Source organism: Equus asinus, chromosome 4 (assembly GCF_041296235.1).
Source record: "Equus asinus isolate D_3611 breed Donkey chromosome 4, EquAss-T2T_v2, whole genome shotgun sequence".
In the NCBI taxonomy this organism is placed as follows: domain Eukaryota; kingdom Metazoa; phylum Chordata; class Mammalia; order Perissodactyla; family Equidae; genus Equus; species Equus asinus.
This window is the reverse complement of record NC_091793.1, coordinates 137141829-137158879: the sequence shown is the minus strand read 5'-3', so window position 1 is coordinate 137158879 and position 17051 is coordinate 137141829. Positions and strand designations below refer to the sequence as shown.

At 44.1% G+C, this 17051-nt stretch overlaps 1 protein-coding gene across 3 annotated transcripts in view; it reads right to left on the bottom strand.

Annotated features, from left to right (window-relative positions):
• Positions 1-2565: 2565 nt before the first annotated feature.
• Positions 2566-17051, bottom strand: part of KIAA2012 (KIAA2012 ortholog) — a 105566-nt gene continuing 91080 nt past the window's right edge. For all 3 annotated transcript variants that reach the window (XM_044768431.2, XM_070508410.1, XM_070508409.1), the window contains 8 exons: positions 12927-13017; positions 10826-10991; positions 9177-9291; positions 7577-7908; positions 5433-5635; positions 4641-4813; positions 3610-3826; positions 2566-2724 (listed from right to left, as the gene is read on the bottom strand). In XM_044768431.2, the coding sequence (XP_044624366.2) occupies positions 2586-2724; positions 3610-3826; positions 4641-4813; positions 5433-5635; positions 7577-7908; positions 9177-9291; positions 10826-10991; positions 12927-13017 (1436 nt within the window). In that variant the 3' untranslated portion in view covers positions 2566-2585. The remainder of the gene's footprint in view (positions 2725-3609; positions 3827-4640; positions 4814-5432; positions 5636-7576; positions 7909-9176; positions 9292-10825; positions 10992-12926; positions 13018-17051) is intronic.

The window sequence follows — 17051 nt, the reverse complement described above, 5'->3', positions numbered from 1 at the left end:
ATGACACACTTACCCAATCCTGTTGAATAAATGGACACACCAAAAATTCTTAATTGATTTATATTGATAATTTTAGTTTTCTCTTTAACAATTTATAAAATGTTCTTTGCTTAGTTAAGGTTTGGGATATTTTGTTTATGATTTCCTTTTATTTCTTTGTATCCTAAATATTTAAACTTTGTGTAAAATTAAAATACCCAAATTAGCTCCTATTAGAGACCCTAATCTTTTAATTCTTGAATGAGTCACAGAATTCAGTGTGTGTACGCACACACGTAACCCAGTTTGATGTTAGTCCCAGTAGAGTGCCATCTGACCAAGTGAGAAGAGCAAAGAAAATAGCTCTCTCAAGCATTTTGTAAACTGTTAGAGCTTAAATACTCTACTCAAGTCACCTGTTGAAAAATAATTATCTTGCCTTATAAATTTCTCTATCTGACCTTGAGAAACTATTTGTATTGTGTATATATAGTCTAGGTAAATGATGCTGTTAGACAGTCACCTGGCATGTTACCATTATATTACATAGTGCCTAGGAATTAGGCCCCTTTCTAGAAGATTCTCATTGAGTTGCATGTTTCTGTCAGGCCTGAGTACAGAGCTGATAGGCTATGTGAGCTGTCCAGACTGTACGAGTATGTAGTTTGGTATCTTGTTTTTGTCTGCATCTGTGAAGGCTCTCAGCATTTAGGTGGTGGAGCTTAGCTAGTGGAGAAGTAATTTTCTTGTTTTTAGTTTATTGGGTTCTTCTAAATGCATTGCATTCTGCTATGGTTAACTTAAAAATGTGCTTATCTGGTGTAGTACTGCTGTGGAAAAAGGCTTTCACAGCAACGATTTAGTAGAATATCAGATTTAGAAGGGACCTTGAGTAATGTTTAGTGTAGCTACCCTACCTGGTGCTTGAGTCCAACATCTTAAGTTTGTAAAAGAAGGGAGAAAATAGTCCGTAATGGTACTTTCCCCCACGAGGAACCCTGAGTGTTCTTTCTTCAGTTCTTGGTTGAGTTATTTGAGATGCTCCTTTCTCATCTGGTAAGTACTCTTGAATGATGAGTGAATGTGCAAGTAGGGTGGACAAGTTTGAGAAAAAGTTTAAGTGATTTAAATTCATTATGACTGATAGCCAGTGTTTGGGCCATTTTATTTCTCTTTTACATAAAATAAGGAGTTAAAAATAAGCATCAAATCTAAGCAAGTCCAATAACACAGCAATAACAGAATCAAAATTAAGTGGGACTTCTGGATTCTAGAAGTGCAGCTCCTGTAGGAAGCAAATGCCGTGCAAGCAGTGGTGGGAAAGTTTTCAGCTGTGCACAGTGAAGTACAGAGTAGAGCCAAAGGACATTCGTGGGAAAAGTCAGGTTCACGTACTGCTTGCTTGAACTAACATCTTTTTATATATGTTGTTAGCTAAGGCTCTTTCATCTCCTTTAACGGTCATTATTTGATAGACGCTTATTACTTATTGATATTAAAGAGATGTTAAAGACAAATTAGCTTATCGAGACTCTTCCTTGATAGTGTGATTTTAAAAATGGGCAAGTTATGTGTCATTGGTTTTTCAGAGCACAATTAGGAGTAAAAACTGAAGATCTGTTAATTTTCAAGGGCTCTAAGAGAACAGTGATGTCCAGTGAAACTTTCTGTGATGGTGAAGATGTTCCATATCTGTGCTGTCCAGTGTGGTAGCCAGTAGCCACACGTGGCTATTGAGCACTTGGAATGTGGCAAGTGTGACTGAAGAATGCTTTAATTTACATTTAAAAAGCTGCATGTGGCTACTTATTGGGCATTGCTGCTCTAGAATCTATAGGATATGAGAATACCCTCACAAAATAGCTCATTTTGCTCAAATGAACATTTATCAAGTAATTACCTTGTTTTAAATAGACATTAAATTTTAGATCTTAGGATGAAGTGGATATGGTTTTGCCTTATAAAGATTATAATAGAGGCCTGCCCCGTGGCCGAGTGGTGAAGTTCGCTCGCTCTTGCTTTGGCGGCCCAGGGTTTTGCTGGTTTGAATCCTGGGTGTGGACATGGCACCACTCGTCAGGCCATGCTGAGGGGACATCCCACATGCCACAGCTAGAAGGACCCACAACTAAAAATACGCAACTGTACCGGGGGGCTTTGGGAGAAAAAGGAAAAATCTTAAAAAAAAAAAAAGATAAAATTCTTAATATATGAATTATCTCCTCTTAGCTCATTGAGAGCTATTTGTGTTACAAAATTTTCACTAACCTGCAATTCTTTTAGACACGTTGACTGAAATGAAATGCTTGGACTATGCTAAGACTATGTTAGTGTCTTCCTAACTGAAATGCAAACAAATTATAAAACTGTGGGCTAGTTTTAGGCACCAAAGCTTCTGGATTTATGTGAGTGAAGAGTGTCACTGGGTTGAGTACAGTGTGTGGTGGGGAGGGGTGGTGGGAATGGAGGTCCCAGAGTGAAGTAGGTGTGAGTTGAGGTAAACCAGATGAAATGGAACTAATTGGGCTCAGTATGGAACTTCATTAGAGAACAAGTTTCTTTTTCTGTCACCATCTCCGAACTTACTTTTTAGTTTTCTTCTAGCCTTAAGGTCTGGGCATTTGCAGGAACTGAAAGTAAGAGTAGACCCATGGTCTGGAAATGTTGTGTGTCCACTGCAGGCCGCTGGCTTCCTTATGGAGTTCTCGGTGGAAGTGAAGATGTTGCCTCAAAGCAGCTTTTTGCCTAAGGAGACAACCCCGCCCCAATCCCAGTACTGATTAAGCATCCTGGAAGTTGCCCTTAGAAGCTGTAGAACGATTTTGCATTTGAGTGATCATCAGTTAGACTTGGTGCTGCAGATCTTGCATTTTAGGGGAAGATTGTACACTGTTCCTTAAGTAACTTGACAGAGGAGGTTTAGAGTGCCGTGAGCCACCTCCTGGAAGAGTGAAAGGTGTAACTCAGAGTTCCTAAACTGGTGTTGCTAAAGGGACTCCTTTGTGTTAGAGATGAGGACACAGGCCCGAGGAGTTAAAGTAGCTGGGCCAAGGTCGAACGAGTGAAGACAAAGTCAAGCCAGTTGGCGTCACGTTCTGCCCCTGGGTAGAGTGAGGCTCTGCCCCTCACACCGCCGTAGCCGCTTGGACTAGCCTTAAAAACTGCTCGACCTTGCCTCATATGCGCTGTCGGTGTTCTCTTTGTGGAAAATTGGAACTCAATAGCTTGCTTTTGGTCTCAATACTTAGGAATCCAGCCCTACTGCTATGATACATGGAATACATAATTTTGAAATTGAATGAAGATTTCTCTAATGATCCTTTTTGTAATTCATGTAACAGCTGAGGAAAGTCCAGGAAAGGACAACTCAAGGTTAAGGTGGGAAACCTTGAAAGAGAGTTGCTCTGGCTGCCTTCTCTTTCTGGTCCCCTAAAGAGTATTTATTAGCTTAGAGTCAGCTTAAAGAGTCAATTGAAACGACATTACTCAAGAGATTCTCTCATCAGAAAGATGCAGTGACCATTACTGTTATAAGAGAATAAAGGAGGAAGTGACCTTGGCTAGCCCAGCACCCGGCAGTCAGGCCCCCGGACAGTCCCCCTTGGCAGCTGTCGCCCAAACGTCCAGTACCTGGCTTGCTCCTGGCCTTGTTTCATGGCTTCCTCCAGAGCCAGCCTTGCCGCTTCCTCTTCCTTTTGCCTTCTTTCCTCTGCTTCCAGCCGAGCCTTCTCTTCTTCCTGTTTCCGCTGCTGGTACTCCCGCCGCTCTTCTTCAGCCATTTCCATCAGGCGTTTCTGTTCTTCTGCTAACTGCATTTCCAATTCCTTCTGCCTTTGCTTCTCTGCCTCTGCAGAACAGAAAAGCGGGTAGGCTTAGCAGGGGTCTCATTGGAGAGAACAGTTCTCTGATCCAACTCTCAAGCCTGTGATTCCCAGGGACGCCCCATGAGATAGTGTGCAGCTCACCTGCCAGCAGGCTGCCAGATCCTCTGGGGGGGTACCTTGGGGTTAATTTAGTAGTTTAAGAGTCCTTTATCAAGCACCTACTATGTGCAGCACACTCTGCAATTAATACAAAGCCCTGGGGGAGAATTTTCCAGAGCCAGGTGTGCTCATGTGTGGTGTGCAGATGGATTGGGCAGGGGTGTCAGATCTGGGTCTGGAGAAACGTGGTGCTTCCTCAGCTGGACTGACCCATCTAAAGAGTGTCATCTGCTGAAGTTCCTTCGTCCTCAAAAGTGAGGCTGTAGAGAGTCCACACTCAGCCCCTGAAAGGCTGCCCTGAAGCTATCCAGATGTTTGTCTCTGTCTGCTAGGGAAGGAAGCAAGGGGCAGGGCTGTCTCCGATTTAGGCAGCTCCTGGGCACTGCTGAGAGGACAATGGGAGGGGCAGGGTCCCAGGCTAGGGGATGACTGAATTGAGAGTGGGACCCAAGGATCATCTCCACAAGCAAGTCTCTTATTTTGATTTTCTGTCTCAACTCACTCTAGTCACACATATCAATCACTTTGAAAAAAAATAGCTCATACATTTGGAGTGCTTCAGACACTAAGGCCTAGGATAGGAATAACTCTAGGGAGATGCAAATGAACACCCACAGTGGGATAAAAATATTTCCGCCCCAGATAGACAGGAGACGCAGAGCTCCAGAATGCCCTCACCAGCCCTCTCGGCTTCCTCCTGCTGCTTCTTCGTCTGCAGTTCTTGCAGTTTCCTCCGGAACTCCTCCTGTTGCTGCCGGGCTCTCTCCTGGGCCACCTGCAACTGGAGCCGCTGCTTTCTCTCCTCCTCCGCCTGCCACCGCTGCTCTTCTTCGAGTCTCTGTTTCCTCAAACTGAGAAAGCCCACCAGATGGTCAGGGAAATGGCAGAAAACACTGGGGCATCTTTGCGAGACAAGCCAACAGGCAGTGCCCCTGGGGGAGGCTTTGCAGCCCGAAGGCCACTTGGAGCATCCCCTTGAGAGGAGACTCGGTTTCCAAGAGAGGGCTGATGGAAGAGCAGGAGCAAGAACACAGCGGGCCTGGGGCTGGAAGCCTGGAAGTTTCGACACACAGCTCTGTGCTCTAGGGTAGGAGTCTTAGGTTCTCAGAGCTTCATTTTCCATTCTTAAAAATGGATTTTGGAACTCTTGTCTCATAAGGTTGTGAAGATTAAATTAAATGAGTCCAGGCCTATGAAAGGGCCTAGCACAAGGCAGACAACACGGCAGGGGCTCAACAAGCATTTGCTGGACTCATCTATCTGGAGGAACCCTAATGGTCAAGGTGCTGCATCTCACCTTCAGGCCAGGTTATTCCTAGGATCGCTGAGGATAGAGAAAAATGAGAGATGCTGTTTTCCTTCAGGACCTGAGCCTCAGTACCCACTTTGCCCTAATGGAGGTCACCCCCTGCCGTTCGCTGCTGCTTCCTAACATGGCCCTGGCCGCTGTGGCTGCTCGACCCGACCCACCGGATCTCCTCCGCACGCCTTCGCTGCTCCAGCTCCAGCTCCTCCTTCATCCTCTCTGCCCTCTCCAGCTGCGCCTGCTGGAGCCGCCTCTGCTCCTCCTGCTCCCTCCTCTTCCTCTCCACCTCCAGCCGTCTCATCTCGGCCCTCTCAGCCCGCAGCCTGTCCCGGAGAGCTCTCTCCTGCTCCTTCTTAGCGAGGAGGTCCTAAGGAACCAGAGTGGCCTTAGTGCAAAGGACAGTGAGGTATTCACGGGGAGCTTGTCTCAGGAGTGAGCCGCCTCCCCTCCCCACAGTGATGTCTCCCCTCAGAGATGGGACCCTTAAGTGGTTTCTACCCTCTGACCACAGCTGCATAAACTCTACCACCACCGGCTTGGGCTCTGGGTCTGATTGATCTGGATCCACATCTCTCTCTTACTTGTGTCAAGATTTGGGGATCACAACTTAACTTTTCTGATCTTGTCTTCCTCGTGGGCTGTTACCAGGATTAACTGAAAGAGTGACAGTGCCAGCCTAACGCCTGGCACATCGTCCATCTAGAGTTCTCAGCCCTACCTGCGCTTTAGAATCACCTAAGGAGCTTTCAAAAATTACTTGAGGCCAAGCCCCACCCAGACCACTAAGTGAGAACACCTAGGTGGCGGGCCTCAGTGGTTTCACAGAACTTCTCAGGTGGCTCTGACGCGAAGCCAGGGCCGGCAGCCACAGCTTCTGGATGGAGGCTCCTTGGCCAGGGGCAGTCTGAGGTACAGACATGTCAGACTCGCATTTAACCCCATGCAAATTCACTTTTTCAGTGAAAGGTTCTCTCAGTTTCCGTGAAGGATGTCTTAGCTTTCCTTCTTTGCTCTCATGCCTCCTCCTCAGTCACAAATATGCCCACGAGGGGAAACCGGGAAGGCAGCTCTTCCACGGGAACTCTGTGTTCAGCATGGGGTGAGACTGCCTTGCTTTTCAGCCTTTGCAGAGGCAGCACGGTATTATGCCCTGACACCAAATCTAAGAAATTCTGATAGTCTAGCAGGCTCAGAAAAATTCTGCCCACAGGTTAGAATGCCACCTGCTGTGTAGAGCAGAATTCTGTAATCTAAGCAGCTGGGAGAGTTGAGAACTATAAAAGAAAAATCTTTCCGAAATCCCTTTTGGAAGGCTATGGGCTATAAAACAAATAAATACATAATAATTTAAAAGAGTAGGGCCGCCCCGTGGCCGAGTGGTTAAGTTCATCCGCTCCACTTCGGCGGCCCAGGGTTTTGCTGGCTTGGATCCCGGGTGCAGACATGGCACCGCTCATCAGGCCACGCTGAGGTGGCGTCCCACATAGCACAACCAGAAGGACCACAACTAGAATATACAACTATGTACTGGGGGGCTTTGGGGAGAAGAAGAAGAAAAAAAACAATTTAAAATAGTGACAAGAGCTCTGATTTTGGAGTCAAACGACCTGGGTTTAAGCCTTGGCTCTACAACTCGATAGTTGTGTGACTTCTGGCAACCGATATTTAACACCTTCAAGCCTCAGTTTCTAGGTCTGTAAAATGGGACCAGTCCTACCTAGCTCACAGTGTGGCTGTAAAGGTTAAGTGAGATGCAGCAGAGTTGTGCCATATGTACAGGTAACTCATGTGAGTTTAATCATAGTGGCTTAGCTGTGGGTGTGCTGTAGTGTTGAAAGATAGTTTTAATTTTTTTGGTATACAGCAGACCTCTAAATGCAGTTCAGCACCTTCATCTCAGTGGAAGAAATAGTGATCTATTCCAATAGCAGAGGAAAAATTGGCTGTGTTCAGTCTTATTGAGAGATGTATCTGTATAGTATTATTTTTGTCTAATTACAGGGATTTTCAAGGGTAATTTTCCTTAGAATCATTCAGTTTTTCTTTTAAATATTTGACATTAGAATCAAGGCTCCTGGAACAGAATGGCTCTTACACGCAAAGGCACCTTGTAAAGGCAGATGTGTGTGTTTCCGCAGCCTGTGGTCCAGCTGAGCCACAGATGAGCAGCTCAGTAAAGGAGGAATTTCCACAGCCTTTGGAGCCATTTGAGTAACTGCAATGTCATTTGGGGCAGTTTTTCCCACCCCTGCAGTGGCACCAGTGAGGACAGGAATCCCTCTGGCCACGGCAAGAATATCGGACCTACCTTGGAAGGGTCCTCGAGGCTTCTCTCTTCTTCAGATTCCATGTTTCCAGTGACAGCTACAGTCTGAGTGGGCGATGATCTTATATCTATTGAAACTTGGCTCTCCGGAGCATCATATCCGGGAGAAAGCCAAGGGTCCCCTACAAGGGAGCCTGAAGGAGAGAAACCTCTATCTGATGTGTCTTCTGTTTCCTCGGAGTTAATGGCATCAGGCCCACTCAGCTCCGTCACCAGACTCCTTTCCTTCTGTGGCCTTTTCCTTTTGCTTCCTGGTTTTTTTGCTTTGGCGGTTAGCTCGGGTTTCTTTCTAGCCTTTGATTTCTTTGGCTTCCCTGGGGACGAACAATCAGGGACAGACGGATAGCTAAGTACACACGGTCTCTGTGTCCTTTTCAGCAACTTCTAAACTTCAGCATGGATGGAATCGCCTGGGCTGCAGTCCCTGAGCCCGACTCCCAGAGTCGGATTCTGTAGGAATCTGCATTCTACCACCACTCCGAGGGTTTTGAGAAGGGTGGTCCACAGACCATCCTTTGAGAAAGTGCCTTATCCTCTCTGGATTAACTATAATTTAGTGGTCTTGCTACTAAAAAAGTTCTGTCTTACCCTGCCCTATGGTGGGGGCAGGACTCTCTGGAGGAGAGACCTGTAGACACAGCTGGAAAGTCATGCCTCAGGGACCTGGCTTGAGGTTGCAGCCATGTAACCCGGCAAAGTTTAAGCCTTCCATACTCTAAGGACTCTTGCTCAGTTCACCTCTGGGAGCCACAGGTATTTCCTTTTCCCAGTCCTGCTAGTGCTACCCAGGTCTTGGGCTACAACAATATAAACTCGGCAAGACTTTAAAGAGCAAATAGTGAAAATAGGTCTGGCCCAGGAAGCTATCCAGTGTCATCCTTTCTGACAGCTTTTGATTTGTTTGGAGGGTCTTCTGAATCGTGGTCAGTAAGGATGGGTGTAGGTTTAGGCTAAAGAAAGTCTTCAAAGCACGGGAATCTGAATTCCTTGTAAGGTGCAACACAAGGAACCAAGAAGGAAAACGGTACCTGGGGTAACCATTCAGAGCTTGTTGCATCCTTTCCCTTCCCAAATGCCCTCACTGCCCAATTCTCAGATTACAATTAAGTTACTGGTTCACAGACGCAGTGGTAATAGCGTGCATTTGGAACCTAATGGCAGGACAGACCCTGGGTCCCTCCTTTTACTGTGTGACTCGTTTGATCTTATGCAAGTCAGGCAACCTCTCTCAGCCTCCACTGCCACATACTATAATAATAGTCCTTACTTTATGGAGCTGTGGTGGGGATTTCATGGTATCACATATGCAGGGTTCCTAACGTAGTGGGTGTTCAGTGAATAGGTGCTGTTATTATTATTATCACACCCTCTCCTAGGTCGCTAGGCACCCCCGGTCTCCTCCATCTCTGTCTCCTAAGATATTGACATGAAGTAAGCCTGCAATACCGTCTTAGCTGTGGGAGTCAAGGAGACTCAAAACAGAGAACTTGTCCCATGGGATCTGTGTTGATTTTCCATGAGACCTCCGGGCCCTCATTAGGCATCTTCTCCTGGGTCATTCCTGGAGAGGACACTCCCTTACCAACGGCAGCCTCTGCTTCCCTGCGAACCTTTCCTTCTCTCTCCCTTTTGGGTGCCTTGGACTTGTCCATCTTGGTTCTTTTCTTTCTCTTAGCTTTGTCAATCAACTCCATCTCCTAAAGGTGAAAAATTAAGGAAAGGGACCATGTAGGAAACAAACAACAAATCCATCAAAGAAAGATTGTTGAACAAGGTGACAGAATGGCTTAGAATGGAATTCGTGTGGGTTCCAGATGAAGCAGAAGAGCGAGGCTTAGAGAGTGTGGAGCTGGTGGGGAGATCCTAAGGTTCAGCCTTTGATTGGAAACTGCTGGTCTAACTTCATAGGGGAAAAGAGGACTGGAATACACACTATGATCTGCCCCTTTTTCAGATGCTAAATCATGGTCTTCAGAGCTGGATCAAAGTGAAGCAGTTTTCACCTTTGATAGATTGCTGTTGCCGCGATTAACGGTTAACTAGTTTAAGTCAAAGCCAGCTTTATTCACGGCTGCATCATTTGCTAACTTTCAGGAAAGCACAAGCAGATGGCCACAGGCATGTCAGTCGTCGCCTTTCCCCATTGGCTGGGACAACATGGAGGTTCCTCCTAAAAGAAGATGGCAAAGTGGGGCCATGGCTACCCACTCAGTACCTGTGATATTGTGACATAATAAGAAATATATATTTGGTCTTCATCCCGAGTCCCTGGCACAGAGCTCCTAAAACCCTTGTTAATGAGCTGATTCTGGAAAGCCCCTAAGGAGTGGGGGCTGGTTACCAGGGGAATCACCCATGTGATCAGAGTGTTGGACGTTTCAGCCCCATATCCCTGACCTCAGAGGAGCCAGTCACCATTAGACAATGATTTAATCACCATGCCTACGTAATGAAGCCTCCATAATAATCCTAACCAAAGGAGTTCTGAGAGCTTCTGAGTTAGTGAACATATCCATGTGCTGGGAGGGTGGCACACTCCAGATTCCACGGGGACAGAAGCTCCTGTGCTCAGGACCCTTCTGGACCTTGCCCCATGTATCTCTTCATCTGGCTGTTCATTTGTATCCTTTAAAATATCTTTTGTAATAAATCAGTAATAGTAAGTAAATGTTTCCCTGAGTTTTGTGAGCTGTTCTAGCAAATTATCAGATATGAGGAGGGGGTCATGGAGCAGTCTGTTGAAAGCTATTGAAAGCCTGTTGGTCAGAAGTACAGGTGACAACTTGGGACTTACAATTAGTGTCTGAAGTGGGGGTAGTCTGTGGGACTGAGCCCTTAACTTGTGGGGTCTGTGCTGACTCTGGGTAGTTAGTGTCAGAATTGAATTGCTGGACCCCCAGTTGATGTCCAGAGAGTTGGAGAATTGGTTGATGTGGGAAAAACTGCCACACACTGGGTATCAGAAGTGGTGTAAGTGTGGGAAAACTGAAGTTCCCTTTTAGTACCTTTGTAGGAATGAGAAATGGGCACTCCATCCTCCAGAAGGATGCAGCGAACGCTGTGGGGGCAGGGCACGGTGAGCAGACCACAGACCGGATTTCAGCTCCCACTTGCCCACTTTGTCAGGTGCCCCTGTACGGTAAGCAGTCTACACAACTGTACATGGCACCCCTGATGGGAGCACGATCCAGGTAGGGCTTCTGGACAAAGCTCCCGGGTGTTTACACTCACATGACTGATGTTGGCTGGTGTGTGCTGGCTGAACAGTCTGGCTTTAGTCTTCCATTCTCTTTCTTTTGGAAGAAGAGATGTATCTACAGGACCCAGCTTCTCTGAGGACTCAGGCCCGTGTCCTGGAAGTCTTCTGTGCAGATGGTGTACATCATAATCTCTGCCCCTTTGAAAAAAGCAAACCAGCAGGACCAAACTAAAGAGAAAACGCTCGTGGACAAGAAGAGGGAGGTGAGCAAGCTGACTCAGCGCTGGGTCCCCCCAGGCCCTGTGGCCAAATGCTCAGTCTCTCTCTTTTCTCAACACATCCCCAGGTAAGGGACATGAGAAAGTTTCTTCTTCACTTTTGGGGTTCTCTCAGGCTAAATCCTAAAACTTTTGGAGCAGGAGAACCAGTCTGCCTCTCTGGGGTTGCGTACGGTGCCTTTAATTGAATGACATAGGATTATCTAACTGAAATTTCTTTTATCAAAGGCTTGGCTGAAAAAAAGTGACCTTTACAAAAGATTGTCTTAGGAAGATCCAACTATCCATGGGTTCCTTGATGCCTTCTGATCCAGCCACTGAAAGTTCATGTGCTTTGTAAGTGTGAGCCCTTGTGGAATTGCTGTCGCTGACCATGTGCCTTGAGGTTAACTGAGTGACGTTCTCTGGGTAAAAAGGCCACTAGGAAACGGCACATGGACTTCAGTAGCAGCTGCAGCAGCAGCTCTGTGTGCCAGGCTGGCTCTGGGCAGTTCATTTTTTAGCAAAAGCAGGATTACATTTACTGTGCTGTGCTAGCACACAGCCTTACTACAGAAACTTGAGAAATATTTGTTGAATGAGGTCACTGGAATTTCCTGTAAATATAGGAGTCTTTAAATCGTTCAGTGTCACTCTATAAAAACCCATAGAAGGGGGCTGGCCCGGTGGCCGAGTGGTTAAGTTCGCGTGCTCCGCTGTAGGCGGCCCGGTGTTTCGTTAGTTCGAATCCTGGGCGCGGACGTGGCACTGCTCATCAGACCACGCTGAGGCAGCGTCCCACATACCACAACTAGAAGAACCCACAACGAAGAATACACAACTATGTACCGGGGGGGCTTTGGGGAGAAAAAGGAAAAAATAAAATCTTTAAAAAAAAAAAAAAAACCCATAGAAGAAGGATCTTTAGAATTTAGTGCTAGGAAACCTCTCTCCCCGCCGAGGAGCAGGTGTGTGCCAGTGAGAACCACGAACCTGACGGCGTTGCGCCCATGTCTTCCCCTTTCCCCTTCAGGACTCTCTCGATCGAGTCTGAGAGTCTGAACTTCAGTCACAATGATTATAATGACTTTTGTGGAGTGTTGGTGTTCTTTTTTCTTTCCCTCCTGATTTAAAGACAATTTTTTGATTATCTCATCTCTTTTTTGGTGAGGGGGTAGTTGTAAGCGGTTTAAATCCATTGTGGAAAAAGATGAGGTGTAAAAGTTAAAAAATGGAATTCTTCAGACAGCTGCCTCAATACCCAAGCGCCCTTCGCCCTTGTTCCCAGGGAACCAAAGGCTTTTTGACCCAGGAGGGAATCCTTACACCACGAGGCACGTGAGGGCAGGTTCTCAAGTCACCGTGGCTCAAGGCAGGTCACAATAAGCTACAGTTCCAGCTGCCACTGCCAAACGGGGCTGAGGTCAGCGATGGCCTGACCGCTGAGCCGCTGGTCAGTGAGCTCATAGTGACATGCAGAAAGCACTTAATACATGCTAGCGTTAGTATTCGTATTATTTTTTTCACCTAGAGCTGAGTGAATGCTGAGAGGAGAAACTAAGGTTGAGTTGACAGCTTTCTAGGCCTGTCTGTAGATCTCAGATATGCAGACAAACAGAGGAAGCTGCTTCTGTTTGGCTGGAGTTAAACTTTGCTCTTGGCCCACCCAGCCAGCGTGTGGTTTAAGGAGGAAGCACATCACAATATAATCCTCCCCAAGAATCTTTGTTTCTCAGATAGCAATTTAATTCCAGCTGTCAGAACATGCGGTTAGCTGAGAATCTTCATGCCTCTTAGAAAAAACAAACGAGATTAATTGAAAACAAAGAAAAAATAAAAGTAGAAATGTCCATGTCATTGAACTTTGAACACTTACACCTTGTGGACAGCGTCTGCCTCAGGGGTCTGGATGTGCTCAGCCATGGAAGCATTAAGAGGTTCAAGGGTCATGCGCCTCAGCTCTGCATCTGGAAGACAAGGAACATCCTTTTTTATTTTTGGTGAGGAAGATTGGCCCTGAGTTAACATCGGTTGCCAATCTTCCTCTTTTTGCTTGAGGAAGATTGGCCCTGAGCTAACATCTGTGCCCATCTTCCTCTATTTGTATGTGGGATGCCACCACAGCACAGCTGGATGAGCGGTGTGTAGTTCTGCACCTGTGATCCAAACTTACGAACCATAGTTTGCCAAAGTGGAGCGTGTGAACTTAACCACTCTGCACTGGGTTGGCCCCAAGGAGCATCCTTAGTCAGTAAAGGATAACATGAGATGGTCCCAGATGTGGGAAAATGTCTACCTCGTTTTCAGTGGAAAGCAAATTAGCACAATGAGGTATGTTATCCCCGGGAAAGGAGCAAATGCTGCAGAAACCAGTGCTGGCACATGGCAAGTGATACTAAATTAGTAAGACCCTTTGGGAAAGTGATATGACAGTATGTATCAAGAAACAGAAAAATGTTCTAGTCTTTGATCAGGAACCTCAACTCCTGGGTATTTATCATAAGGAGATAATTCAAAAGAAGAAAGAACTTTTTGTACAAAGTTATTACAACATTATTATTAATAATGAAAAATTAGATGCAGCCAGATATGGGAGATTGGGGAAGTAATTTATGATGCGCTAATTTGACATTTAGAATTATGGTTAAAAAGATAAATAAGCAATATGGAAAATATGATATAATGACAAGTAAAAATGTAAACTATAGTATAATACGTTAAAACTCTATAAAATATGTATGTAGATGAATGAACACTGGAAGAGAAAACAGAAAAAGGAGATAATATGTTAGATTGGGAGGTTTGTGTGTGTTTAAATTTTTTCTTAAAACCCTAGTGTGTTTATAACATTGAAAAGAAAACTGCTTTGAAAAAACAAATGTTCCCCTCTGAAGAGGGCTTACTCAGGTGGCGCGGCCGGCACTCTCCACCAGGTGCTCTGAGGACCACATCGGAGGCTCTTTTAGAAGGAGAAGAAGCCCCAGGCTAAGGCTTCCTACTGGACTATGCCACCTTTTATTTTAGTTACTTTAAACAATTTTTAATTACGGAAGGTATATTTCATTGCAGAAAATTTGGAAAACACAAGCATAAAGAAGAAAACAACCCCCTCACAATCAACACATCATTATCAGAATGACTAAAAAGACTGACTATACTAAGAGTTGACAAGGATGCAGAGAAACTGGAATTCTTGTTACTGCTGGTTGGAATGTAAAATGGTACAATGGTTTCCACTTAGGAAAATTGTTTGACAGTTTCTTAAAAAATTGAATGTTATAAACACCATATCATTCAACCATTACACTTCTAGGTATTTTACTCAGGAGAAATGAAAGCGTATGTCCTTATAAGCAGTTGTACACAAGTGTTCATAGCAGCTTTATATGTAAGAGTAAAAAACTTGAAACAGCCCACATGTCCGTCAACAGGTGAATGGATAAACAAACTAGTAGGTACGTACAATGCAATACATACAAAACTGCTCAGCAGTAAGTAGAGAGAAAGTATTGATACACTCAACAACATGGAAGAATCTCAGAAGAATTGTGTGGCGTGAAAGAAACCAGACAAAGGGTACATATGATATGATTCCATTTATCTAAAATTCTAGAAAATGCAAAGTGATCTGCAGTGACAGAAAGCAGAGCAGTGGTTGTCTGGGGACGGGGTAGGCTGGAGTTGGGGGAGGCACGAGGAGCGTTGGGAAAGGTGACTGTTTCCTCCTGACTGTGGTGGCGGTTTCACGGCTATATAGATATGCTGAGACTCACCTAATCACAGGGAAAAAAATTGTAACTATGTGGTGATGGATGTTAACTAACCTTATTGTGGTAATCATTTGCAACATATACATATATCAAATCATTATGTTGTACACCTTAAACTAATACAATGCTATCTGTCAATTATATGTCCATAAAACTGGAGAAAAACCTCTAAATCATAGCAATGTTTAATGTCTCAATGAAAGAAAATTGTTGGCTGAATAATTTTCTATTCTACCAAATAGTTATACATAATTAAAATCTAAGAAAAAGTGAAGTTGATTATATTAAAATCTTTACAGAAAAAATAGTAATATTTAACATTCAAAAAAACGTATTTAATGGTACAATTTAAATAGGTACAATTTATCATGTGCCAATAACCCCTCGATAAGGCTGCTTTAAAAAACTTAACAAAGAATATATGAATACAAATGAAGTGCCTAAAACAGTGCTGGCACCTGGTAAAAACAAACAACAATAATAACCAAAAAACCTTCACCCATTCTCACTCTACTCACATACAACCTCTGCAAATATTTTAACATGTGTAAGTCCATGCATGTATAATAAATATACACCCATATTTTAATGGAATTGATAATATAATATATATATAATTTTAATCTACATTTATGTTATTAGAATTTCCCATATAATTAAATATTCTTAAAAATTATTTTAATAACAGATAGCATTTCATCATATGGATGTACCATAACTAACTTAACCAAACATGTAACCTTTTTTCTTTTTAGTTTTCATATTGTGTTATTTTTTAACTTTTAAAATTCAAATTGTTTCAAATTTTTTGTAAAGAACTTTGCATAGCATATTCTTGAAAGGAACGTTTTTGGCTATTAAAAGACTTACTCTTTGTCCTCATCTGTGATTATCGAAGAATGTATAGTCTTTAAGGCACAATGTCTGCTGCCAAATTGTTCCCTAGGAAATTTGTACCAATTTACACTCCGAGGACATGATCATTCCTTCCTTCCCTTATCATGTGTTTATGAAATACTGACTACGTGCCAGCCATTGTGTTAGGCGTGGGAACATAGTGGTGAGTGGGCTGTACACACACTCTGGTCTCAGGGAGGTTAAATTCTAGTGGGGAAGATGAATATTACCACAAAATGAAACGAAACAAAAAATAAAAAACGTTTTGAAAGGAAGACTCTAATATTCAATCCCTATTTCTCTCTTTCTCTTTGAGCAGTAGGTTCTTGCATGAAGTAATTTTTCCTTAATTTTCTTTGTTTGAAAGTATTATAATTTAAAGAATGAATTCACCTGTTGTCTCACCGTCATCGCTCCCTTACTACTACAGTTAAGCCATTTTTCAGGGTTCCCTCATCGTCCACACTGGGCCCCCGCCCGAGCCTCTTTGCAGCTTGGGTCCCCTCTGCCATCCCCAAACGTCAAGGGGGTGTCCACTGTCTCACACTTCAACCTCTGGACTCTTCAGTGCGGACAGAATTGTTAACCTACACATGGTGGTTGAGGAAACTGGGAGGGTCCATTGGTCCTTGGAATTTATTTTGTCTTGGATCATATGTAAAATTAACAGTGGGAGCTGATTTAAGCATTTTTGTGATAAGGGGAATTCTGTGAGGGTTTCTTTCCCTGACAATGAGACAGCCCAGGCAAAACTGTCTCAGTGAAGACATTCGCTCCTCTTCACAGCTATTTTGAACTCTAGGACAGGGCACCACAGGACCAGCAGAGGGCGCGTTTGTATTGACCAAAAGCTGAGATTCTATACTGGTGTAAACTCGCCATTTTGATTAGAATTGAAACCCTGTCAGTTCTGGGATGTGGAGCATAGAAGGGTGATTTTTTTTTTCTCTAGTAAGATAACCTGATACTTAGGAAGTATTGGAATAAACTAAGGCAGTACTTTGAGTAATATCTTACAACTTTTAACTGCTTTAAAAAAATCTGTAAAATATTTTAGGAACGGAGAGTATAGAAAAAATTACTATATTACCCATTTGCTTACCACCTAGCTTTGTGAAATCTTAACATTTTACTGTACTTAATTCATGTTTTTTCTAAAGAAATAACACATTTCAGATACAGTCCAAGACTTCGTTGTATCACATACAATCTCGTTTCCCTTAGTCTCTCCCCAGAGATAACTCTTCTCTTAAATTTGGTATTTATAAATTGGCTGGGTTCAGAACATGCTACCCCAAATCTGGCACCTTGGCAGACTGAGTATCTTAAGCCAA